Source organism: Ursus arctos, unplaced genomic scaffold, assembly GCF_023065955.2.
Source record: "Ursus arctos isolate Adak ecotype North America unplaced genomic scaffold, UrsArc2.0 scaffold_20, whole genome shotgun sequence".
Lineage (NCBI taxonomy): Eukaryota > Metazoa > Chordata > Mammalia > Carnivora > Ursidae > Ursus > Ursus arctos.
This window is the reverse complement of record NW_026622875.1, coordinates 34,239,129-34,264,254: the sequence shown is the minus strand read 5'-3', so window position 1 is coordinate 34,264,254 and position 25,126 is coordinate 34,239,129. Positions and strand designations below refer to the sequence as shown.

General features: G+C 39.3%; 1 protein-coding gene across 5 annotated transcripts in view; it reads left to right on the top strand.

The window, feature by feature from the left end:
• Positions 1–25,126, top strand: part of SATB1 (SATB homeobox 1) — a 98,759-nt gene that overhangs the window by 19,793 nt on the left and 53,840 nt on the right. For 2 of the 5 annotated variants that reach the window (XM_026496944.4, XM_048216167.2), the window contains exons 2-5: positions 4,505–4,739; positions 8,475–8,651; positions 9,423–9,549; positions 10,296–10,419. In XM_026496944.4, coding sequence (XP_026352729.1) covers positions 4,529–4,739; positions 8,475–8,651; positions 9,423–9,549; positions 10,296–10,419 — 639 coding nt within the window. In that variant the 5' untranslated portion in view covers positions 4,505–4,528. Of the gene's footprint in view, positions 1–1,289; positions 1,813–4,504; positions 4,740–8,474; positions 8,652–9,422; positions 9,550–10,295; positions 10,420–25,126 lie in introns of those variants that run through there. The other 3 variants (XM_026496943.4, XM_044383366.3, XM_026496946.4) reach the window with 3 other exon arrangements.

The following is a 25,126-nucleotide window of genomic DNA, read 5'->3' as shown; positions in this document are numbered from 1 at the left end:
TCCGCTCCGCACCCCCTTCCTCCTCCTCTCCCTCCCCCCTCCTCCTCCTCCGCCGCCGCCGCCACTTTCTCGCTCGCTCCCGCTCCCCGGACGCGGCGGATGAGCCGGCCCCGCTGGGGAAGGGCTCGGGGCGGCGGCGGGCGGCCGGGAGGAGGCTGCGTGCTCGGGGCTGGGGCTGCGAGCGGGGTGATTTTGTATTAAAATGAGGAGGAGGAAGAAGAGGCAGCCACAGCGGCGGCGGCGGCAGCAGCAGCAGCAGCAGCAGGAACAGCGGCGTAGAGGGCTGCAGCCCGGGCGGACGCGCGGAGCCGAGCTGGGCACGGCGGCGGCGGCGACAGCGGCCGGGATGAGTCAACTAATAATTTAATGGGGGCAGAGACGGCAGCGCGGGGGAGAGCGAGCGAGAGCGAGCGAGGGAGAGAGAGAGAGAGAAGCAGCCCCGTCCGGGGACTCGCGCTCACACGCACGCACACACACACAAACACACACACACACCTCTCCCTGTGCCACCCAGCAACAACCGGCCTCGTCACAACAACAGCAACAGCCGCCCTCTAGCCCGGCCCGGGGACCGAGCATAAAGCCGGGGCGACTCCAGAGGACGCTTCCCACCCCTTCTTGCATTTCGGGAAACTCCTCATCAGTTTTGTTGGGGTTTCTGGGTTTCTTTTCCCCCCCAAGTCCTAGTGCCATTGTGGTGCTCGTTGTTTACCTCGGACTCTGGCTGAGTGAGAGCTTGGCGACTTTTTGGGGGGAGGGGGCGGGGAGTTTGTCGCTGCTGAGGCGGTGGAGGTGGCTGGGGGTGCCTTCTGATTCCCTCCCCCTCCCCCCAAACCCTCTTTCTCTCTCCCTACTCACTCGGCTCCCCAGGCGCTCGCAGCCCCGCGTCAATGGGCTGGGAGAGGGTCCTCGGGGCTGCAATCAGCGAGGGCCGAATCAAAAGTGGCATTTCAGTGCCTTTCCGGGGCTCTTTCCGCGACCTTCTGCCCCCCACCCTCGCTGTCCCCCGGTAGATGCCCTCGTTGGGGGTGCGAGGCTGTGGGAAGAAAGTTTAAGGTTTGTTAATAATTAGTCGCAATTGTTGGGGAGGGGGTGGGGGCGATTGGAAGGGAGGCGAGGTGGCCTTCCCCTCTCTGCGTTCTCCGGGGTTATTGGAGAATAATATTGCAAGTGACAGCCAGAAGTAGACTTTCTGTCCTCACGCCGAAGAACCCAAGCGAGCAGGAGGGAGGGAGGGAGGGAAGCGAGGGGACCTTTTTTTCCTTTCTGGAGACCTTGTCCGCAGTGGGTTTTTTTTTTTTTTTTTTTAAAGAGAATCCTCAGTCACCACCTCGCCTCCCCAGCACCACCACAGTGTACAGCTCATAACGGGTTTTGCTTTGTTTTTACGATTTTCCCCCCAACGAATCACTTGTCAGATCAATTTTATCTTCTCCCTCCTCCCCACTTCCCACTCTCCCCTCCTCCCCCATCGAAAACCCCGTTCTCTGAGGTTAGACATTTTACAAACCATATATGTTGTTTTTCGAATTGTGATTTTTTTTTTAACCCCCTCTCCCATGGCTACTCTTCTAGACGTTTATTTCTGCCCTTCCCCCGCTTAGTGGGGCGGGGGTAGGGGAAGAGAAAATAATACAATTTCAGGGGAAGTCGCCTTCAGGTCTGCTGCTTTTTTTTTTTTTTTTAAATTAAAAAAAAAAGGACATAGAAAACATCAGTCTTGAACTTCTCTTCAAGAACCCGGGCTGCAAAGGAAATCTCCTTTGTTTTTGTTATTTATATGCTGTCAAGTTTTGAAGTGGTGAGTTTCAGGTCGGTTTTGCTAATTTCACTCAGTAAAACTGCAGTGTTTCTGTTTCTAGATAGTACTTTGCTTCTTTGTCTCTTTAAAAGGTCACAGTGAAAGCTTGGCCTGGATCGTGCCGGCCATATGGAATGGATAAGGGCACAGTCTCTTAAAATGTGATTATGGGGTTCTTTGGGGGCGAACGAGGCGATCCAGCAAGGAACTCGTTGCAAAAGATCCCACATTGCAAAAAATAGATGGTCGAAACCGGAATTTCGTGTTTTTCTTTTTCTTTTTGGAGGAAATAATAGCTGTGTCTGAGTTCAGTGTTTTATTCAGTAATTATCCCATATAGACTTGGTTTATGGACAGGGAAATGGGATTTTGAGAAAGTAGCCTGCATTCTGTGTGCCAACCAGACTTTACACTAAAAATGCGTTTTAAAATGTGTAACTCAAAAGAAACTCTCAGCCTGGCATCTGTTGAGACCGTAGTTAGTTCCCGAGCTGTCAGTCCAGCAGGCCCCGTGGAGGCTGCTCTTTCCAATACCAAACTGAGGTTTGGTGAACTTTAGCCTTGGGCATGGAGTTTAAATGAGTAAATTGGGTGTTTTATGTGCATGTAATTTTGCTTTATAATGTAAAGCTTTTTACAAGATGACTGAGTGTTTAATAGACTCTTATAGGTGGGTATTGGAAGGATAATTTTGCATGACCTGTATGATGTTTTGATTGTCAATACATTAACTAAATTATAATCTATCACTTTCATTTGCTGTACAGCTTATAATGCTGTTAAACTTCATGACTACTTAATATGTTTTGTAGCATTAACTTTGATGCTGTTGTCTACTCCCCTCCCCCCTTTTCTTCTCAAATTGCCCCACGGGTTAAGTATTTTCTTTTCAAATCGTATGTTTTAAAATTCATCTTCTGCTCTAGGGGAAGGCAACCAATTTCAGAAAAAGCAGCTCTGTATTATAATCCACACGAAACATTATAAACAGTGTTTTGAATAAGTTAATAATCATCGCTCTCTAATTTTGGCTTTAGACTGTAGTTTAATATAATGGAAAAGAGTAATCTTGATAAAAAGTGGTTAAAAGAGGCACATTTATTGTTAATGAACCTCATAACCAAAAACAGATGGGACCCCGATCAACGGTAAACCTTTAGTTCTCAGCGTGCCACCCTAGAGTACAAGGATAAATCGCCATTATTTCTCAAACTTTATAGTTCTTCAATTGGCATTCTTAAGGTTGCTTTTAAACCTACAGATTACCATTTCTCCGCCCCCCCCTTTACCTCTTTTCTTGATTATAATGGACAAAGTAATCTATGGTTAAAGAGGGAAAAAATGCTTACAGAAAGGCCATGCTAATACAAACTGGCTTTCAACAAACACAGATCTCAGTAGCTTCTTTGGTACAATATATATATATTTTTTTAAGAGTACAAGATATGTTGAATTACCAGACAGCTGGAAGAAAGTGGTAATTATTATACTCTCGTTGGCTTTTCTAAATATGATCCCCTCTCCCTTAGTATTGGTGAGTTCCATACTTAAAGTACCAAGAAAGTTTATAAAATAATTCTGCTAAACCTGTTCTGATCAGTTCAGTTAAAACTGCATTTAGAAGTGACTTTGTTATTGTACTAAAACAGTATGAAAATTGATGTCCAATGTATAATATAACAGAAAACAGTTATCTGTTATGTTTTTTCTGAAGTCAATTAAGATGCTGACTTCCTTGCGTACCCAGATTATTTTTAAATGCTGGTGACTGTGTTTTACCAAAATCATTGAGGTTTTTTTAAAAAGTGAGTTTGGCACTTCAATCTAATATGTATATCACAAAGTATTTTCAAGTTTTTTGTATTTAAATTATTAACAGCATTCTATTACTAAAGGACACCTAAATATTAACGCTAAAACACATAAGTTGTAATGCTTCAGCACCTGGGGTATTTGAAGAAATCCTCCATTTCTTTCCATTTTCTTAAGGGCGATGTGATCCAATCACATGTGTGAGCCAGGACTTGACTAGATCTTTAACAGGTCATGGAATTCTTGAAACTTAAACAGTAGAAAACTTTTTCTGTGAATTAACCTGTAAAGCCAATGAGGAGTTTAAAAAGCAGATATTTGCTACCTTCTTTTGAGATGGTATATATATACATATATTTCCTCATAAAAATTAAACTATATGTAAAAATGTAAACATGAACATCAGATTTAATTAATATTTTGGACTGTGATAATCTTCCCATTCTTGATGAAAGTGTTACTATTGTGTTCTGTAATAAGTTTCTAATTTTTAAAAATTGGGACTACATAAAAATGTTGTTTCCTTTTTAGCTATACTTGTGGTAATTCTTGTTCTAAAAGTAAGCCCATTTCCCCCAACTTAGTTTTGTTGGTAGGTGACAAATTACCTTTTCATTCTAATATGCGTAGCTAGTTTCCACAAATTATTCTGTTAACTTGAATGGAAATGTAATACTGTTATCTAAAAATATATTAACATTTGCAGTATATTATTTACCTAGTTAAGCAATTTTACAAGTATGTTAAATTTGTGGAAAGAAATAGCTAGGGATAAAATATTTACTTGGTGTATCATATATAATATATATATAGAGAGAGGGTGGGGGAGAAAGAGAGAGAGAGAGAGACCCCCATCCAATTATAACATGTCTTCTTTTTAAATTCTGGCAGGTGATCTTTAGAGGGTAACTGAGTATGGATCATTTGAACGAGGCAACTCAGGGGAAAGAACATTCAGAAATGTCTAACAATGTGAGCGATCCGAAGGGTCCACCAGCCAAGATTGCCCGCCTGGAGCAGAACGGGAGCCCGCTAGGAAGAGGAAGGCTTGGGAGTACAGGTGCAAAAATGCAGGGAGTGCCTTTAAAACACTCGGGCCATCTGATGAAAACCAACCTTAGGAAAGGTAAATACTTTCGAGCCAAATCCTGGAAAGCTGCATGCCCTTGTGTCTACTCAAGGCCACTTTGTGTGTGTGTTCACGGGAGGGGGGGGTGTGTGGAGAGGCAGAACCTGTCTTTGTATGTTCTCTTCCTTGATTCTCTTTCTGGTTTGAAATTAGTTACATTCCACGCTGCAGTGCCAGTCAGTCATGTTTGGAAAGTGTAGGCTCTGGGCTTGACTGGAGCACCTTACCCTACATTAGAGTGGAATCGTTGGGTGTTTGATGGTAAGGACTGAGTTAAATACAATGGCCTTCGTAGCACAGGGCTTCCATTGAGGAGGTGTTATTGTAGTAGAGGATATGTACGTGGCTGTTGCTTAAACTAACCCCGATTAAGACTAAGACACTTAGATTGCTTGAGGACTGCCTTAGGTTTTATCAGAGGATTACTAGCTATAAGTCATTTTCAGAGATAATGGGAATCTTATGTGATATGATATAGAAGTTTTGCGATGTCATTTTTTTGTGGCTTGTTTTCTTAAGAGCAAATTTATTTATTTAGCAGTGAAAAGCCTGATGATTCTGGTTTTTGATTTTTTGCTACGGTTGAGTATTTTTTGATAAAGGAAGGGCAGACTTAGGCAAGTTGACAAAGGGAAGATGTGTAACTGTGTGACTCCTTTCTGCCCATTTAATATTAAATTGATGAAGTTTAGCAACTTCGTGTTCAGCGCTGCTGCTTATGTAAATCAGTGCCTATGCTGGGTGTAACATGTGTGTCTCATAATGGTCTTTATTTTGTCTGTGAATAACTGTGTTTAGGATTCAGATTTTTCCTTACACTTGCTAAGCGAAGGATAAAAATGCCATCTTTTAGCAACCAAGAATATTAAGTAGATAAAGTTAGAAGGCAGAGGAATTTCATTGTGTTTGATGCATAGCATTTATCATACAATCATTTATTTTTTTCTTGGTTTGGCGAAAACAAAGAATATATTGATCCTGAAATGAACAGACACAGCAGTCCGTATTGTTAGATCTTTATCTATTAAAAATGGAAAAACAGCACTTCAGCAAATTCTTTGGCCTCTACTCATGATTACCCTATTTATTGATTGTTTGCCAAGAATGTATGCATCTTAAGAAAGCCAGGGTAAGAGCATTAAAAATATAATTTATTACAGCTTTTCAAACTGAGTGCATTAATATTGTACTGTGAAGCACTGGGGCTCTATAAAAAAGACTTTCTGACGCCTGCAAACATATAAGTTCCATAAATTCCTAAATAGGAGATTTCAGCTGTCTCTGGTATTATGTGATATTTGCACAGCAAACTTTAATGCCAGGACAGTTTTAGACAAGGATTCTACAGACTTCACTGCTCCTTATGGCAGACGTGCTGTTTACACAGGCTCATAAACCTTCAGCAAAAGCTTCTAAGACTGCCTCCAGGTTTAAATCATGTGGTATTTTTAGCATTCAGCAGTGACCAGTGCACTCCCCTTTTAATGCTGGAAGGTTATGAAGTTGCTGTAGTTGGAAGTCTCGCCAAACACTAGCACCAATAATCAGACAGTACAGAGAAGGCTTCTGTTCAGCATTGCTCGCAGTATCAGGAAGGCAAGGGTGACAAGTTTGCTAGAAGGTGTAACAGCTAGATTTGTCATTAAATGATTCTGTTGTCACTTTCTCAGTAGCCACCTTAATTATCTATAGGGTATCTCTAAATAAAGTCCAAAGTAAATCCGCTATGTTTCAGCAGTTAGTGGAGCCTGAGTTATTTTCATAGGTCTGAGGAGTATATAGTAGAACACGTCTGTATCATTCCGTAAGAGGAAAAATCAATGCGTATGTTTTTGTTGTACTAACCCAACTCTTTGAAGCCATCAGAACAGGGGGAGGAGAAACCAAAGTACAGTAATTTCACTTCCTGCTCAAATGTTGTTGTGTTTTTTTTTTTAAACATTGCTTTCATAGTGACTTATTTTAAAAATGTAGTTTAATTGTAGAAGGTTCTCAGCTTGCTTCAAACAACGAAATTACTAAAGCTTTTTGGTGGTGGTGATGTGTTTTTGTTTTTTGTGTTTTTTAAATCTTTTTCATGCGCATGGTTTCTGTTTGACAGGTGCTAGATAAAAATTGTGGCTGAGATGAGAGAGCACTACTTAAGAAAAAGAGGTTGGGTGTTTTTGTTTATTTGTTTGGGAAATTTTGCCAAAGTACCTTCAAGCCAAGGAAGAAATCACCAGTTTGCATGTTGCTATTTTTGCTGTGGTCTTCCCAAGTCTTCTTCTGATCCCTGACAGGTTCTCTCTCTGGTATAAAACAGATGAATGAATGACAAGAATATTGGCAAGCTCTGCGGCTTGTTTTTCATGCCTAGCCTGTTGGGTACCTCCGAATGAGTTTGCGAGCTTTTCTAAGTAAACCAAAAGGGGTTTATTTGTCGGAGCTAGAATCTCTAGCGAACAGTTCACTCAGGCTTTGGTGAGGATGAACATGTGAAAAAATGTAGCTGTTTTACTGCCGGCTTTTGTTCAGCATAAACAAGAAAGTAGAGCCTTTTTAAAGGGCATCCCTGATGTCAGGAGGAAATCCTGATTTTGAGCCCTGGTTGGTGTGCACTAGAAATCTGCAGAAGTTGGTAGGGTTCTGTGAGTCCAGAGGGCAGAGCCTTATAGAGGCATTAATGTTATAGGACTAATTGGGGATCCTGGGTGCCCTGTTAAAGTAACCCTTGTCATCATTTATGCTAAAGATGATGCCCTCCTGGCAGTTTGCCACAGTACAGTTCGGATGCATCTGCTTTTAACCCTTTTCCGTATATCACTGGAAGTCTGACAGTGCGCTGCATAAACACCTTGAGTCCTACAGCATTCCGTGATTTCAGTTTCTAGAAGCCTCTTTTCTCACGGTGGTGTGGCCTGTGCTTATTAATCATCTGGCTCCTGAGTTATTACACGGGATTAAAGTAAATAAAGAGAGAACACATCAAATCTATGCAGATTCCTTTATCCTCACATGTCATTCTGAGGCCACTTTCCTTTTCTCTGTCTCATACCATGTAACAGAGATTGTTTTCAAGACCTATGGTTGCTGTGATATCTTTTTAGTCAGGTAGATTAAATGAGTGGCCATAAAAATTGATCTTATTTATTTACATTATGCACATATTGAAATCATATATTTTGACATCAGTTTGGTTAAGTTTTGTGTTTCCTTTATGGAGCTGTTAAGTAAAGATCTTAAAAAAGGAAGAACATGCTAAAAATGTTAGCATCGAAGCTAATCTGGACCCAAACAGGAGAAGTTTAATATTAACAAAAGCACGTAGGAAGCACCAAGGTGGGTTCTTCGGAAGACAACTACAGTGAGTTATATTTGCACCCTGTATACCACTCACAGCAGATCCGACGAGACACTTCTCTCCCGTCAGCATTATCCTTTGATCAAAAAGGTAATTCTGCATTCATTGATTTCGGAAAATTCACTGTTAATGTTAAAGCAGAGCCCAGGTTATCTTAGGACCAAGTTCATATTCTATTTACATATTTCTCTTCCAACTTCAAACAATAAAAGAGTGTATATGTTTGCGTGTGCGTGCTTGTGTTTCTGTGCCCTGTCTGCCTCGGAAACACAGTCTCCCCTTCTCTCACTATTGGGAAGATTTATTTTCATGGTCTAGTTTTTCCTCCCCCCAGATTGTATTCCTGAAGATTGTTGGTTTGCGTCTCTTTTCCTCTGTCTCTTCGATAGGAACCATGCTACCGGTGTTCTGCGTGGTGGAACATTATGAAAACGCCATTGAATATGATTGCAAGGAGGAGCATGCGGAGTTTGTGTTGGTGAGAAAGGATATGCTTTTCAACCAGCTGATAGAAATGGCATTGCTGTCTCTGGGTTATTCGCATAGCTCTGCTGCCCAGGCCAAAGGTAAATAATGCATACGTGGGGTTGGAAAAATTGCTTGGCATCCTTTGTTTACTTTGCAGAGAAAGCACTGAATATTTTTATTCAAAGAACTGTAGCCTGTGTGTTACATTGGTTCCTTATAGACTGTGGGTTTAAAAAATTGGCTTAATTCAGTTTGGTTTAGTTAACACACATTTTGCTTGTGTGGAATGTCGAGGTAGATTTTTTTTTTAAATTACTTCAGCTGAATCATTAGTATGCTTATTGACCTTAATAATCTGCTCCACTGAGGACCCACAAGGAAGTGAGGAGCGTATTTGAGCAGATGGACTGTTGAGAGTCAATTTGCATTTATGACTGAATATCTAGTTCTGTTTCTTTTATTCTGTTTCTGATGGTTTTATGGGCTGTAAAGTATTTTTCAATGCTGATTCCCATTGCAATAGAGAATCTTATCTAAATCGTAAAGCCATTTAGAACTGGTTCAGCTATGTCTTATTAGAACTTCCTGTAACTTAGGAAAATGTGGCCTATGCATAGGTTTTATTGATGGGGTTTTATTTCCAAAATAATAAACAACCCTACAGTCATTTACATAATTTCACAATTTGGAAAGCTAAGCTGTGAATATTTTCATTGACCTGCCTTTTAGAGGGAAGGGAATCATTCAAACAGAAATAACAATATTGCTTGCGGTGGGGGCAATGAAAAAAACCACCACCACCACCTTCTACGAGAAGTATTATCTGAAAGGTAAAATATTTAGTGACGTATTCTCTTTATCTGGAATAGGGCTAATCCAGGTTGGAAAGTGGAATCCAGTTCCACTGTCTTATGTGACAGATGCCCCTGACGCTACGGTAGCAGATATGCTTCAAGATGTGTATCATGTGGTCACATTGAAAATTCAGTTACACAGGTGAGTCAGGACAGCAGTTCTAGGGCAAAACGTTCTATGTGCCTGATCTTTTGAAATAAAGCGTCTCTGGTCAGCCTTTCATTTTTATCTACCCTGTGTTTCAGAAGCTGATTTTATTGCTTTATCCCTTCTGCCTTATTTTCCTAACTTCAATGTATATTTAAAAGCAGCCCCCCCCCCCCGAAATTTGTAGGTTTTGTGCAGGATATCAAAAGACAAGACTTTTTATATTTAGTCAATTAAATGATGCATTACAAGAAGGCATTTTACATAAAGTTTACTTAAGAGAAAAATATTTTTGCATATCATGAACAGTGCCATCTGTGTACATTTTGTGAAAGAATGCCTTATTCACCATTGCCGCGATCTTATTTATTTATATTTTTTTACCATTTTAATTCGTATGAGCAGAGTCACGAAAGGAAAACGGTTAATACGTTAATGCTTTTCACGATGGCTCGTGAGAAAGCAGTACACCTTAAATTGTCTTCCCAAGCGCATCAGAGCAGGAAGGTAGAAGTAACATGAAAAAATAGCCACCACAGGCAGCTGATGTATAATTCATGCATCGATACAGCAGATGTGTTGTATAAAGTAATTAACTAATCGGAACAATCAGGAGACCGAGAGCAATCTCCAGATGCATCTGTTTGATGCGCAAAATGAAATCTGTCTGTCTTAAAGGAATGTTCTGCAGCGGGATGCAATCTTGTAATAATCCCCTTTCTAATCTATGTCTCAAATAGTTGCCCCAAACTAGAAGACTTGCCTCCCGAGCAATGGTCGCACACCACAGTAAGGAATGCTCTGAAGGACTTACTGAAAGATATGAATCAGAGTTCGTTGGCCAAGGAGTGCCCCCTTTCACAGGTACTTAGCATAGCATGTAATAAATAATAAGCCATCCTGGGCAGCCCTGATTTGAGGTTTGATGGGGCTCCATAGTCTAAAGCAACTGGTATGTGAAGCAAGACTGTCAAAATCGCAAAGTGACTTGACCACTGGTGACTTTAAACAGTATGCCTGATTTATTCTGGACAGAGCCTTTACACTTTTTCTCCCTGGGGGAAAAGAGCGAAGGAAAAACAGCTCAGTAGAAGACTGTGCTAGCTTGTTTTCAGATGCTTCTCCTGAGTGCTCTGAGCATGGAAGCTGCGTTCTCCAGAGTGCCCTTATTTAGGAAAGAGTAAAGGTGGTATAACTTCCAGGAACCTTTGGTGAGTGGGAATGGCAGTGAGAGTGTTAATGGAAAACTTCGCCATGCTACCTGAATAAAATAAGAGTGCGGTTTTGGGATATTTTGTTCGCTACAGAAAGGGGGAGAAAAGCATTTCGTATAAACAAGTACAAAAATAAGAAGTTTCTTCCCTGTAACCAAAGGTTGAGTAGTTACTTATTGGGATTTTGTCACGAGGTTTGTGGCATTTGGGTTTACTGTGTTTTTGTTTTGTTTTTTGGGGGAATCTTTTTTTTTTTTTTTTTCCCTCTGAGATTCCTGTCATCTCATCAGAGATTCTTGAAATGAGACAAAGATTTATTATTATTGTACTTGATATTTTAGAATGAATTGTGGTGAAGCGTAACTAAAACTCTAGATAGAGACTGCCCCGTCTCTAAATTTAAAACCAGACATCATTTTTGATAATGCTCAGCTGATTTCACATAAAAAAGGGTGCTATGAACCTGCTCTTAATGGGCTGCCTGGGTAGTCACTATGTAATTGTGTTAGAATGCCATCCCTCAGTGTCAAACCCATGTGAGGTCATCCCATGATATAGTATAATTCAAGTACGATCTAACTAGATTTTTACCCCATTTTGAAGTTCTTTTATTTCAAGTTCAAAATGTAATTCTGAATGTTAGGCTTCAGTCCCTTGAATGTGAATCGTGTGATTCTGCTATAAACATTTCTGCAGTTGAGATGTTCCCAAATTGTATTTCCAGTGTGGTGGTCGCAAGGGTACTGGGACCTTTGGAAGGAAGCTTTGTGGGCTTTTGTGCTACTGTTTTATGGAAACTCCATGCGTCTCAGGTTACAGTCCATCAGCTTTACTTTGATATTTGTTAGCAGTTGTAGGAATAGAGCAAATGAATTAAGTTGATACTTAAATATGGCTTTCTATATATATTCTTTTAAGGTAGGCTATAGCCATAGGTAAAATATTTTCTATATTGCAAGTGTCAATTTCTTGGAATTCAGGGCAAACTCTTTTTGTCATTTTAGCTTATTTCCTTCTATCTTCCTTCTCTCATCTTTGGAGTAGAGAGGATGTGAATTTATAACTATCAAATAAAAGTAATTTAAATTAATTAAACACAGTTAAATCAATAGGATGATATAATGAAGCAGGTGACTCTTACATCGGGGACTTTAGGTTTTGCAGACAACTCCAGATAATATGTCACTTGGTTGCTAGCATTTGAAAATTTGAAACGTCCTAGAAATAAACTTTTTTTTCTTTAACTCAGAGTTAAAATGCACGTAAACATTTACCCAGTACAGGAAGGCCATGTATCTACATGTTGCTAAATGTCCCATTGATTTTGGAAGTAAATTCAGGCAAAGATTTAAGGCATTTACTGTGAGCTGGAGAAGAGGATGCTAGTACGAGTATTTACTGATAGAAGCAGTGAGAATTAATTGTTAAATGACATCAACATTCAGCCAGTAAACTCCACCTCACTATAGCTTCTAAATATAATTGTGAGTTTACTTAATGTTATCATGGGAAATGAATTGAATACAGACAATTATAACATTAAGCAGAATGACAAAATGAAATTCGGGGCTTGGTTTTAGAGTCCTACATTGGTGAATTTCTGTAGAGAGGCCTTTGGAGGAATGTGCGTCTGTGTGTAGTTGTAGACCCTGCCGTAATCAGTGAGCGGTGGAACTAGGCTCTAACTTCAACATGGGTTATAATTACAATTGTCCTTTCTTTAAAAATATCTTTTGACAAAAACTGAGTGTAGTTTACCAGCGGCAACAAATATTTGAAATTAATTTAATGTTTAATATGATGAAAAAAATGCAACCTGTTCTTTTTAAATGAGTGAGTTATTTTATACTCAGCTGTGTCATCTTTTATTTTTTTCTCTAGAATGAGTCCATGAATCTTGATACTCAAAGCAGGAAGTTTTAATAATGGACTGTTTTCCACTTGCTTCTTTATTTTCTTTTCTTTCATGAGTTATTAGTTAAAGAAGAGAAATCCAAGCTCTGTAAGGCCTAAGCCCAACTTATATGCCGAGCTTGACAGAACTCCTCTTTCTTTCCCCTGTGGTTGAGAGACCGTAGAGGATGATGGCATTGTGAAAAATGCCTAGCAAGAAAAATACTGCCTCAGTCTTCTACAAAATGGAACCTAACATCAAGAAATGCTAACTCTTAAGGCTTGTTTTACCCCCCTGTGGAGGTTTGATCGATTCACTTGAGAATTTTGAACATACAGTCTGGCATCCGCATTTTGCCGTACATTAAGAGTTTTATTTAATATGATAAAATATCTCAGGAGCAAGTATAGCTCTAGAGTCCTTTACTGTGACATTGAGCAGGATGTCCACCCTGCAGACCTCAGTTCAGCTCCCTTCACAGAGTAGAAGCGGGGAGTGGATACCAGTGGGAATCCAGCGGGAATGTGCCTGGGGTATCTGACAAGCCCTGCCTCCAATGCTCTTAGGAGGATTCCTGCACACTTGCTGGGCAGATGTCCTTGGAATCTTAGAACTAGGTTTTATCCTACCCAGACTCCTCCTTGCACAGATGAAGGAGCCAGTGGCCCTGGAGATCAAAGTCAAAGTGCTGGTTAGTGACCGACCCAAAAGTCCTTTCCCAGTGATAAATTTTAGAGTGTGTTGATTTTAAAATGAATACTTCTCTTGTCTTGCCATAATGTCTGATAACATTTGCAAGGTTTTCTCCAGATGCAGGAACTCCATAAGGGTGCATAAAGGTTTGATTTATAACTATGCCCTTATTCTATTACTACTTTCCTAAATCATAAATCTGCCCGAATAGATTGACATCCATCTATTAAGTTTTTATACCACGTGTTTATTTTTGTAAAAACCTGCTAAGACACCTTAGCTCCTTATGGATCTGAAGTTGGTCACTTTCTTGTTACTCTCCCTTTTTCCGTGAATGTGATTGGATAAGCTGGGTGTTGTATTTTGAACCGCAGGTAAGGAGGAGAGAATAAATCTGGCTTGGGGACAGGAAAGCCTGTGGTCATGAGAACATTGAGAGTATGGATTCGGGGGGTAAATGGGGAGTTAAATAATGTAAACATTTTGATTTACAATAAAGCATTTCATTTTCATTTTGGTTTTCCCTGAAGTTTTAGAAATTCAACTTAAGAACTGGATAAATATGTATACATTCAGTACAAGGATAGATTCATTTTGTTAAAAGTACCATAAGTAAAAGGTCGATTATTACTTCTCCCAGCCTAATGTCTTCTAAAAATATTTAGGTAAGATACTCCTGAGAAATTTTAATCTGCTAGGTACATTTTTCCCACCCCACCCCTCCCCTACCACGCACACACGCACACACTCACTCATACATCACAACTCTCACATTGTTAAGGCACTGGGTCACTTTCTCACCTGAGGAAACGTCGTTCTAGGCCCAAGTCCTTCATGAAGTAAGTGAGAATTGTCATTTTTATTTTCAAGCAGCAAAATATATATAAAATATATTTAGGTTTGAACATTCCATTTAGAAGTCATATTGAGTAAATCATTTTTTCCTTTTTCCCTTTCCTTTTCCTGACAGCATCTAAGGATCTAATATATGCCAGGCTTTTCATTAGGTATTGGCAAAACAGGTAAACCACCCTGCCCTCCTGGAGCTTACCATTTAACCACGCTGATTCTGTGAAACTTGACAGTCATTGCCATAGACATTTAATAAACCTCTGTGCTCAGTTGATTTTCAGTCTGTATGATGCATAACACAGCGGAGCAACAATTTAAAAATTGCTATCAGTTAGGCTATAAATATGTTTTTTAAGCTGCACTTTGCATTATTGTTTCATAATTTTAAGACTGAAATGACATTGCTGAAAATAGTTAAAGAAACATTAGTAATCACTTCTCTCGAGAATATCCAACATCAATATTCATATATTGTATTTCATGTGAGAGTCTGACCCTATGAAATTTATTCACATATTCACATACTTATTCATTCAAAAATATATATTGACATTCTGCTGTGTGACAGGTGTCCTGTTTCCTATGTAGTAATAAGGATGATACACTCTAATAGTTGAAATAATAACAATTTTTATTTAGTGTTTTTGATGTATCACAGGCAAATCTATCACCCTAAGCATTAGATAGTTTGTATCCCATTCTCAGTTGAGGAAACCTGAGGTATAGAGTGTTTGCATGAGTCTCAGAGTCACAGCTGGTAAAGCAGAGGGGTGAGAATTCATGCGCAGAGCCTGTGAGCTTAACCAAATATCCTTCTGGGTCACATATAGATGAAGGACTTTTTTTTTTTTTTTTTTTGAAGCCTTTCTCAAATTAATTTGATGTGTTTTATAAACGACTTCCTTTTCCCTAAGTCCTGATAACTGCTTACAGTTTTCCAATTGGATTTATTCTCACTGCTGAAATTTTGCTTTAGGATATGGGGTTTGATTCTGTTGTTTGTCCATTGACTTGCTTTAAAAGTATCATCATTTCATGCCCCTAGCTTAGAGTGAGAGGGTAGTTCAGACCACAGGGACTGACTTCTGGGATAATCCGGGTATTTGGGAGGTTCCAAAAGGTTTGAGTTTAGCAGCTCTATGACAGTCACTTCCTGCCCCATCCTGTCACATGCGTCTGGATCGGTTGGTATAATTGAGCTACCAGCCCTTTGTTTTGGCCCCCAAGACAATGTTAGGCATTTGCATTGGAAGCAGTGGGCAGTTGAATTTCTTGAGTCTATTTGCAAGGCTAGACTTTAGTCAGCCACTGGCCTGCTAATGATGGATGAGGATATAACTGGCCAGCTCCACTTAAAAATAGAACATTTCCTGTTTGAGATGTGCTTGTAGGATTTTGTACTTGCCCCTTCCTGATGCAATACATAAATTTTGTTGTTATTTAAATACGTATCCTTTTTTAAATTACCAAACTTTTCCCAGCCCTTACCCTACTGACCATGGGAATCCAAGGTTATGAACATCCGCTTTGCCAGGCACTGAAGTACTTGATACTGATTGGATTTTATTAAGCATTTTCAGCAATTGTATTCATGGTGAGCTCCATAAAGGGAATGGTAAACCAGTCTTCCATGGGTAGTAGTGTGAATTGCTGATACTTTTTCTTGCCTTCTTTTTTGAACCAGTTACTACTCTTTCTCCTTCAACTTAGTGAGTTATCTGCTTTGTGTTACTATTAGAATATATAGAATCTACAATAGAAGAATAAAAATGTGCTCCAAATTGCAAGTTTTCCTTTTTGAATCTCATATATCAGGCTCATTTTTAGCTGATTTAGATACATAAGGATTTTACTGTAGCTTGATGTTAGCTGTCTGTAACCTTTCAGATATATTAATCAAAAAAGCCAAACTTAATAAAGCATCTAACTTAAAATGGATTGATCTCAAATATTTTATAGCTACTATCTTTTCACAATAGTAAAACATAAAAGAGTTTAAGTCATGCCAGTTTAGAGAGTGCTTTACAATGTGTAAGTACTTCATTTTCACTTAATAGATTTTTACCTGTGCTTTGTTTTAGATCTTAACAGGTTTCCTTTGACCTCAAAATCACTAATGCAAGGAAAATTACCATATCATGAGAGCATTTCCCCTATTTTCTTCTGATTTGCCGAATAATAAATACTTGCCGAGGTTTAGGAGTAAATATGGCCTGGAGAAAGCCTACTAAATGCTGTTTTCTAATTGTTTTTTTAAAAAGTTAACCAAATCATGCTAATCAATCTGATTTTCTTGCTAAAACAGAGCTAGTTTAAGAGTGCTTTTGGAGTGTGTTTTTTCACAGTTACCACTTAAATTTCAAGTTGGGCTCTACCTGGATTTGCTTTTTAAACCTGCTTTATTTCATGTCAGATTTGGCCATACAGACTCATAAACAAATAAACAAAAGACCTTAAATTCAGAATAATCAAAACAAACAGATACCTGCACCCAATTTTTTTTTCCTGTTTCATGGGAAACTGCTTGATCATAACGTGCTCCGAGTATAAAAAACATAAGAGAGCCTTTAACATAACAGGAGAGAGCCTCAGCCCGGCTCTGCAGCTCATTGCCAATTGAAGTAAGGAACGCTCTGGCTGTTGGGACTTTTAAATCTAGACTTAAAAGTTATTTGTTCTGTTTAGCATTTTTAAAATGATTCTATTAGGAATTGTATGTGCTTCAGTTTTAATTTTAACTCATAATGATTGTAAAGCACCCTGGGATGCTTGCATGAAGGGCGCTTCAGAAATGTAAGATTGTATTGTGTTCTAATATGCAGAATTATTACGGGGTGCTGGAGTTTCATCGTGGACATTCATAAAGTTGCAGAATTCCTCATTGTGGAGAAGGTAGCTGACTTCCTTCAGTAGTCTTTTTTTTTTCTTTCATATTTACACTAAAACTTTATCCTTTTTAGCCATCATCTTTTTTCTTTCTTCTTTAAAAAAATATTATTATTGCAATATTTTCCCATAAAAATGCTAATCTAATTTAGTTTACTCAAAGGGATTAAAGATGCAAACCAGATGTGATAGGTTGAAAGTTAAGAAGAGATTAACTGTTTGTTAGCACCATAACATTATTCTTCTAAGATCACATTCTTACCCAAATGAGAAGACAGGGGACTTCGTGTCTGGGTACCACTGGTTCTCCTAGGCTTGCCCCTTTCTGCTGCCAATCCAGCATTTGTTCCCAGGCGGTTAAAAATGTGGAGCTACCTGAAACAGGTATGGACTTTATGAAACGTAACAATAGGATTTCCAGAGAGGTATTGAAACTCCTGGGTTATATTAAGGTAGGACAGAGCTTGATTTTGTTTTCTTCTTATTTCTTAATGGAACTGTTTGTCGAAGTGATGTGTTTCTTCAACAACTTCATTCTGGCACTTTTTATGTGAGTCCGTGTGTGCCATCACCTTCATTAGTGAGCTTATAGAGTTCCTTACCTAGGAGTCAAGAATGTGAGCGCTCTCGTTTACCAGCTCTGTAAGCTCCGGGAAGTGACTCTCCATGCCTCAATTCCCTCATCTATAAAGTAGGAAGATAACAGTACCAATTTTTCAGGATTGTTATGATAATTATGTGAATTAATACATGTTACACATTTAGAACAGTGCTCAGTTCTAAGGTGTACAGTAACTTTGGCTGTTTTTCTGCAACATGGGGATTGAGAGCTTGAAATTTCCCTTGGGGGTGCCGCGTAGTCTAAGAAACTGCTGCTCCATAGAAGATTTTGATGCAAAATTCACTTTTTATGGAAACAACCAAGAACATTTCATTCATAGAAGAATTAAAGGACTGTGTTGTAGTCCATTCTCACCTGTGAGGGACACTTCTAACATCATCCTTTGAATCATTATAAAGTTCCCATGTATTTTAAGATGGAAGTGGAGGAAGGCTAAACTTTGCACTTTACTTTTTTTTTTTTTAAGATTTTACTTATTTATGTGTGAGAGAGAAAGAGAATGGGGGTGGGGGAGAGGTAGAAGCAGACTCCCTGCTGAGCAGGGAGCTGATGCAGGACCCTGGGATCATGACCTGAGCTGAAGGCAGACGCTTAACTGACTGAACCACCCAGGCGCCCCTGAACTTTGCACTTTAAATGCCCATTTGTAAGTTAAGCATATAAGGTACTCTAGACTAGACAATGTCCAGAGAGGATAACGATGCCTCAGGTGGGAGTTTGTCTGGTGTCCTTTTCTTGAACTCCTGTCATTCCCACTCCCTGCACTCAGGGCTCCATCCTGCCTTTGCGCACCCATCACAGTACTTTCCACACTGTTCTGAAATTATGTGCAGACTAACTAGGCTCGGCTTACATTGTGATTAACTGTCACAAAGGGACTAAGTTTGATTTGTCACCGCGGTTGTAAATCCTGGCACACAGTAGGATCTCAGGAATATCTGTGGAGCTGACATAGCCTCATAGGATTTTCACCGTATTCGTTTCATGAACCAATAAACTATGTCGGTAGTTTTATTAGTAGTATTTTATAGATACTCTAATCTATAGTATCCTACTGTACAAAATATTTTTCCTATTTTACTTAATTCTGAATTTTTAATTTATCTAACTAAGAGCAAATTACCTCTGAATTTTTCTCTAAGTAAATTTTTCTCTGTTATCCCAGGCTGTCTCGTCTTTTTGCTCATGTTGTGATAGTCTTGAATATATATACAAATTTACATGTTCTTAAGCAGAACAGTGGTCTTAGAGGTACAGGGGACCCAGAGATGTAAAAAATGCTGTAAAAGACGTAATTATATGTCACTGTTAGGCGCAGTCTTTAGCACTATATTTATATGCATGTTTAAAATTTTTCTTCCATAATCAAACGTATATTTCAGCATGGTTAATACTTTTCATTTTAGCTCTGTTGTGTTATATTTGAGGTCCTTGCTTTTTTACTGTTAATTCCATTTGTCCATTTCTCATATTTAAAAATATCTAAAGAAGGGAAATTTCAAAAGCAGAGTCAAGTGATTTATATACAAAGATGCCGGTGCTGCCAACGTAGAAGTGCTAACAGTCTGTACCACCCTGTATGGGCTCACAATGTCCATTCCTCAGTTGCTGCTCTGAAGTCCACATTTGGCACTGGAGACTCCGTTTAGAGCTATAAACGCATTATGCGTTAAAGTCAGCTGTACAAAGGCTCGGAATCACCTGAATTTAGGGAGAGCTGCAAGCGTAGATAACTGTCCCGCCGTTCCAGAATGGGCCTCGGGGGCTTGGTTTGTCCGTCCTTCCGCATGAGCCCCATCTCAGCCAGGAGCACATAGCCTCCCGTGACGGACGGGGCTCATTATGTCTCGATGTCCAACCTGTGCAGCACATTTTTACCATTTTACTGTGACTCCTGAAGAGGTGACTGCCAGGATATGGCAGTTTCCAAAACTGTGAAGCATTGTCATGCTGTTGATAAAGATGAGACAGATTAATTTGATTTTGCTTTGTGACCTAATCCCAACGTGACGTTGGTTTATATTTATCAAGTACACATGGAAAGTCTTGGTTGACGAAGGTAACTAGTAAAACACAGAAATCAACGACATGATTTAGCCTTTAGCCTCCTGGGAAATCTTGGATCAGATCTTAGGGGATTCATGGACCCTAAATGGGCTTCTGGGGGTTTGTGCCGACCTAGAAGTGAAGAGTTACTTTCGGGAGTATATGTGGTGAGACCTTTGAAAGGTTTCATGAGATTCCCAAAGAGAGTTTTGTGGTTCCGTAGAAAGCTAAAAGCTGGACTGTCTTTTCTCCCCCAGTTTCAGGCAATACGGCTTAAAATCTTAATAACATTCATATGAAGAAGGAATGCAGAGAAGGAATATGTAATCTATAAAGAGATAGAGAGCCTAATTCTAGTACAGTTGACCTTTGGACAGCTCAAGGTTAGGGACACTGACCCCCTGCACAGTCGAAAATCCACATACAAATTTTGGCTTCTCAGTAACTTAACTACTAACAGCCTGCTGTTGACCCGAAGCCTTGCAGATCACATAAACAGTTGATTAACACCTATTTTGTATGTTACATGTATTACGTACTGTATTCTTACAATAAAGTAATCTAGAGAAAAGAAAACGTTAAGAAAATCATAAGAGAAAATACAGTACTGTAAAAAAAAAAAATGCCACTGCATATAAATGGACCCATGCAGTTCAAACCTATGTTGTTCAAGGGTCAACTGTACTTACTTTTGAAAAAATGGATTTGAACTACTTCAGTCCTTTTACTCTGTGGCTTTATGTTTCCTTTATTTAGGACCCCTGGAACTGAACACAAATTTGCTATTTTTTTCCTGTTATGTCTACGTGCAGATGCTAGAAATTTTAATCTCCATAGAGGTTGGGAGATTTAACTACACAAGGACCATCAGAGAAAGAATAAGCAAGCATTCCCCCAAATTTGCAAGTTGGTACAGAGTACCTAAAGTTTAGAATCTTAGAACACAGTTTTTGCTGTAAAATTAAAGTCACTGGATTTAGATTAATCTAACGAAAAACTTCCAAAAAGTCAGTTTGGAGTAGTATAATGTTTAATAACAATGGGTGTATTTTTAATAATCACATTATAAGCAAGATACCAGGGTGTGGGGGGGATACTTTAACCTTCCTAATAGTAAAACTGTGGTTGGGACATTTGCAGTGAGTGCCTGCAAATGGATGATGTGTCGTACAAGTGAATCTTCTTAAGTCATTGAAGAAGACCCTATAGGACCCCTGTTTGGGAATACATGTAGATTTCCTAGACTCTGAAAGCTGTTAGAAGAGACCCTGGAGATTATCTAGTTCAATCCCGTGCCTGTTGCAGATGAACAAATGTAAGCCTCTATGTGCGGTTAATTTGAAATATTACATGCCCTTAGTTGTAATACATGTTTTAACAAATACTTTCTAATTTAAGCGCTTTACTAACATATTCAGTTAATTCGAATAAGAAGGTTTAGGTATGGTAAGAAAGATCTAGAATAGGTACTTATACAAAAAGAGTAGAGAATCTGGTCAAAGGATATTATCCCGGCCCTATGTAAAATTACTTTATGTCAAAAAGCCATATGAACAGTGAACGGACATTTTCTTTAAAAATTATGAATTGGATAGTTAAATAAATGAAATGTCTGTGCTTTGCAGTGATCACATTTTCATCTTTAGGGAATGCAGTAAGAAAATTAAAACAGATTTAGGTGTGTTCTCTTTGTGCTTCCTCTTGCATTCTTTTCGAGCTTTGTTCTGAGATTTCCATTTCTAGCATGATACAAGGATTACTTTCTGTGAAAATGCCATTTTCAGGCACTGGGATTCATCAGGATGGCAAAAGCCATAACTATGACAACTGGAGTTTAAGTAAAATTTATAAGTGATTAGTCTCTTCTCAACAAATTGAGGTTCCGAATATGCCCCAGTTGTATCTCCCAAGAGAATGGCTTAGAAAGCAATAGAGGATCCAGAGGGAAAGATTTGGGGAACATAAGCTAACATGCACAAACAGAATATTACACTTAGAAATCCTGCCATTTGCTTCTCATAAATTGAAACCCATTTCCCTTCCTTCCCACCCCCAAATACCAGATGGGGGACTACCTGTTAATTTTCAACAAATTCGCTCCGTGTCCCCATCTCACGTGATGCCTTTTTTGTTAGAACTTATTTGTAGTATTTGATATCCTTTGGGATTAAGAGAAAACTCCATTTGCTGAGAATCCCTCTTAAAATTGTATTTGAATATGAAGTTGATTCCTTTCGATGCAAAATTGAAGTTTGACCTTTGAGCTTTTCACACGCATATAAAGAATAACTGCCATGAAAATTCAGGCCATAGACAGATGGGACTATGGGGAAAGAGGAGGGCCATCAGAGTATATGAAGTTACACTTCGCGAAAAATAAAAATGTGAAAGAATAGGGAGCCAGCAGTTTGACAGATTGTTCAGTAAATGCTCATTTTATTGAAAATTATAAAAAGGTGCTTAATGCCTCTGTGCCATTAATACAATACATAAAAAGGTTACTGTCAAGATTAGTGTTCCAGTCCTGAAAATTAACTGTGGGGTTTTATGCATCACTCTGCATCGACTGAGAAGTGAAAGGTTTCTGTATATACATTTTACATGTGCGGGCATTTATTTCAGAAAACAATTATTTTAGACTTTATGCCAAAGACATTAGCAGTAATGTGCTTTCATTTAAAACATGGACATAGCAGATATATATTACAGACAAGGTAGACCCATGGAAATCGCCTTCTAGAATTAAACCTGAGCAAGATTATTTCCCTTGCCGTCTCTAGAGTATTCCAATTCAAAACATACATTCCTTCCTACAGAAAAAGATATTCAGATTCCTTAGTTGAAATTAATTAGCATTCAGAAACCAGATAGCATGTTTTTGGGTATTCATGAGATCTCTGTTTGAAAAAAATGTTTTTAACTTGTAGAAATGTGTTGCAACACACAGATGGGAAGAAAAAGAAAAAAAAAATCTCTTTAGCAAGCACTGTGTGTAAAAGGAATATTACATTTTGCACGCTCCTGATTGCTCTGTGTAAACAGTTTTTGACATCTGTCTTTATAGTTTTCGAGGAGAGGAAGACTTTGTTAAAAGAATCATTTTTATACAGCACTCACCATTTCAGTCTTGCTTTACCTGTATTATGAAAGCAGATGGTCTGCATGTCTTTTGAATATTTATAACTATCAAAAACAATCTCTTGCTATTCACCCTTAGGCTTATGAGATGTCAGGACTGTTCTGGTTGAAAAAAATCATCCTGGGTGTTTACAGAAAGAGGATTACATTAAGCTGAAATGACTATACATTTTCCAGTTTAATATTTGTCCATCAGCTGTTTAATCGTATTTAGATAATTGTGTAAATAAGATGTGGTAGCCTTTGCCCTCTCTGCTGATGGAGCCTGAAAGCTTTAAACATGGGCGAGCCACCATTTTGTAGATGCTCTTGCTACCTCCTCCCACCTCAGTTAGACCGTCAGCAAGTCCTTAGTAAGTTTTGATCGTGATCTCCCAGCCCTGTTTAAAATAGGTACATACAGTGCACAAAAAGTCAGTATGGAGATCAGATGAAATGCTAGGGAGCTGCTGGCTTCCGGGACAGGCTGTTTAGTTTATTAGCGTATATTGTAATATGCAAATATGGTACAGCACTTCAATTACCCTTTAAAGATGACATGGCTTTCCCTTTATTCTCCATGAGCACGCAGAGCTGGGAGGGTATTTTGGAAAACTTTTGGTATAGTGGGGGTTAACTGTTTTTTGACTGGAAGCTGAGCAATCAGAGATAACAGATTTTGCTGTGGTTGGTTGATTTGGCAGAAAAGCATGAACAGTTTTGGTTTAAATGATTGAATAACCTGATTAGCATTGTTTTGGGGTGGGTTTTTTTGTTGTCGTTAAAGGCACAACAAAGCAATTTTAAGGGTAATCAGATCACTGCCTTTCCCCAGTTGCTAAACCTTTTTTTTTTTTTCAGAAGGCCTCACCTCTCCCTAAACCTCTTCATTGCCTACTAAAGATGACCAAGTAGAAAAATAAAACAGTCTTCCTTCAGTTTCTAAATGTGTTCTAAAGATACACCTACAGCGTAGTTATTTTCTAGTAGGGGTTTGAAAGAATATATAATATTTAGAAAAAGGATATGACCTCAGCCCGTTCCTTTATGGGTTTTTTTGCTGTTTTTGTTTCTCACTTTTGGAGACCTGCAGTATTTGAGAGCAAAGGTTCAGAATGTTCTAACTCTATCTAAGTCAGGCTTTAGAAAAATTCCACCCTTACCTTTTCACAATTAGAAAGGTTATAAATAATGTATTTGGCTGAAAAGGAAGCTCAGCCTGTGGCAGATGGTATCATTCTAGAGTACTGGGGTTTCTGTGAAGATGGCATTCTTTCAGATCGGAACTTCGGCAGACTCTCAGAAAGAACCGGAGCTCTTCATAGGGAGCAGACATGTGCTTTATGGATCTTAGAAAAGCTTACAACTTGGCTCCTAGGATGAGAATATTGTGTCACACTGGGGTTATGAGACCCACAGCCAGTTTCTGCCAACTTTCAGATTGCGTTTCCCAACACTGGAAGCTGGGGGCCTGTTCATTGGTTGGTGTACTGTGTAGCATTTGAACTTGGGATTTGAGCTGACGAGTTCGGTCAGCCTGATTATTTTATTCCCAGAATACTGACATTCTACGTAGACTGGCCACTGAATAGGAAAACTTGAGATACAAGTTGTGCCTTTTTCGAAGTGCTTTGGAGAGCTTGTATAAATAGACACCGAGAGAGAGAACTGGAATAACATAACCACCGAGCACTGAGACTTCCGAGACATCTGTGTGGATGTATTTTGAAAAACCTGGGAAGGGATCTCTTGCAAATTAATGAACAAAGTTTCTTTAAACTATGAGTTCTGTCATGACAGCTTAAAGTGATGCATTTGAAAGATTCATGGGACAAGCTGCCATTACCTTTGACCTTTAGGAACCAAAAAAAAAAAGATTTTCTGGTAGGCTGCAGTAATGGCTAATTTCAGTGACCCTTAATCCTTTGATCGCCTAATACGTGCCCAGCCCTGTGGTGAGTCCAGGCCTTTCAGAGATAAGACCCAAGACTCACAGCAGCAAGAGGAAAGCTGGGAGGTGCTACATGCCGGATGGACTCCAAGTCGAGAAAGGCTTTGCAGAAGTGGGCATACCCGCACCGTGTCCTGAAAGATGAGCTGCTGTTAGCCAGAGAGGGGAGAGGGCATGGCTCGGAAATCCCGTCAAAGAAGTGGTGTTTGACTTCCTGAGGCCTGCTGCCGGGTACAGGCCGGCCTTCCACCGGGTACAGGCCGGCCTTCCGAGATACTGCCAGGTCGGAATATTGA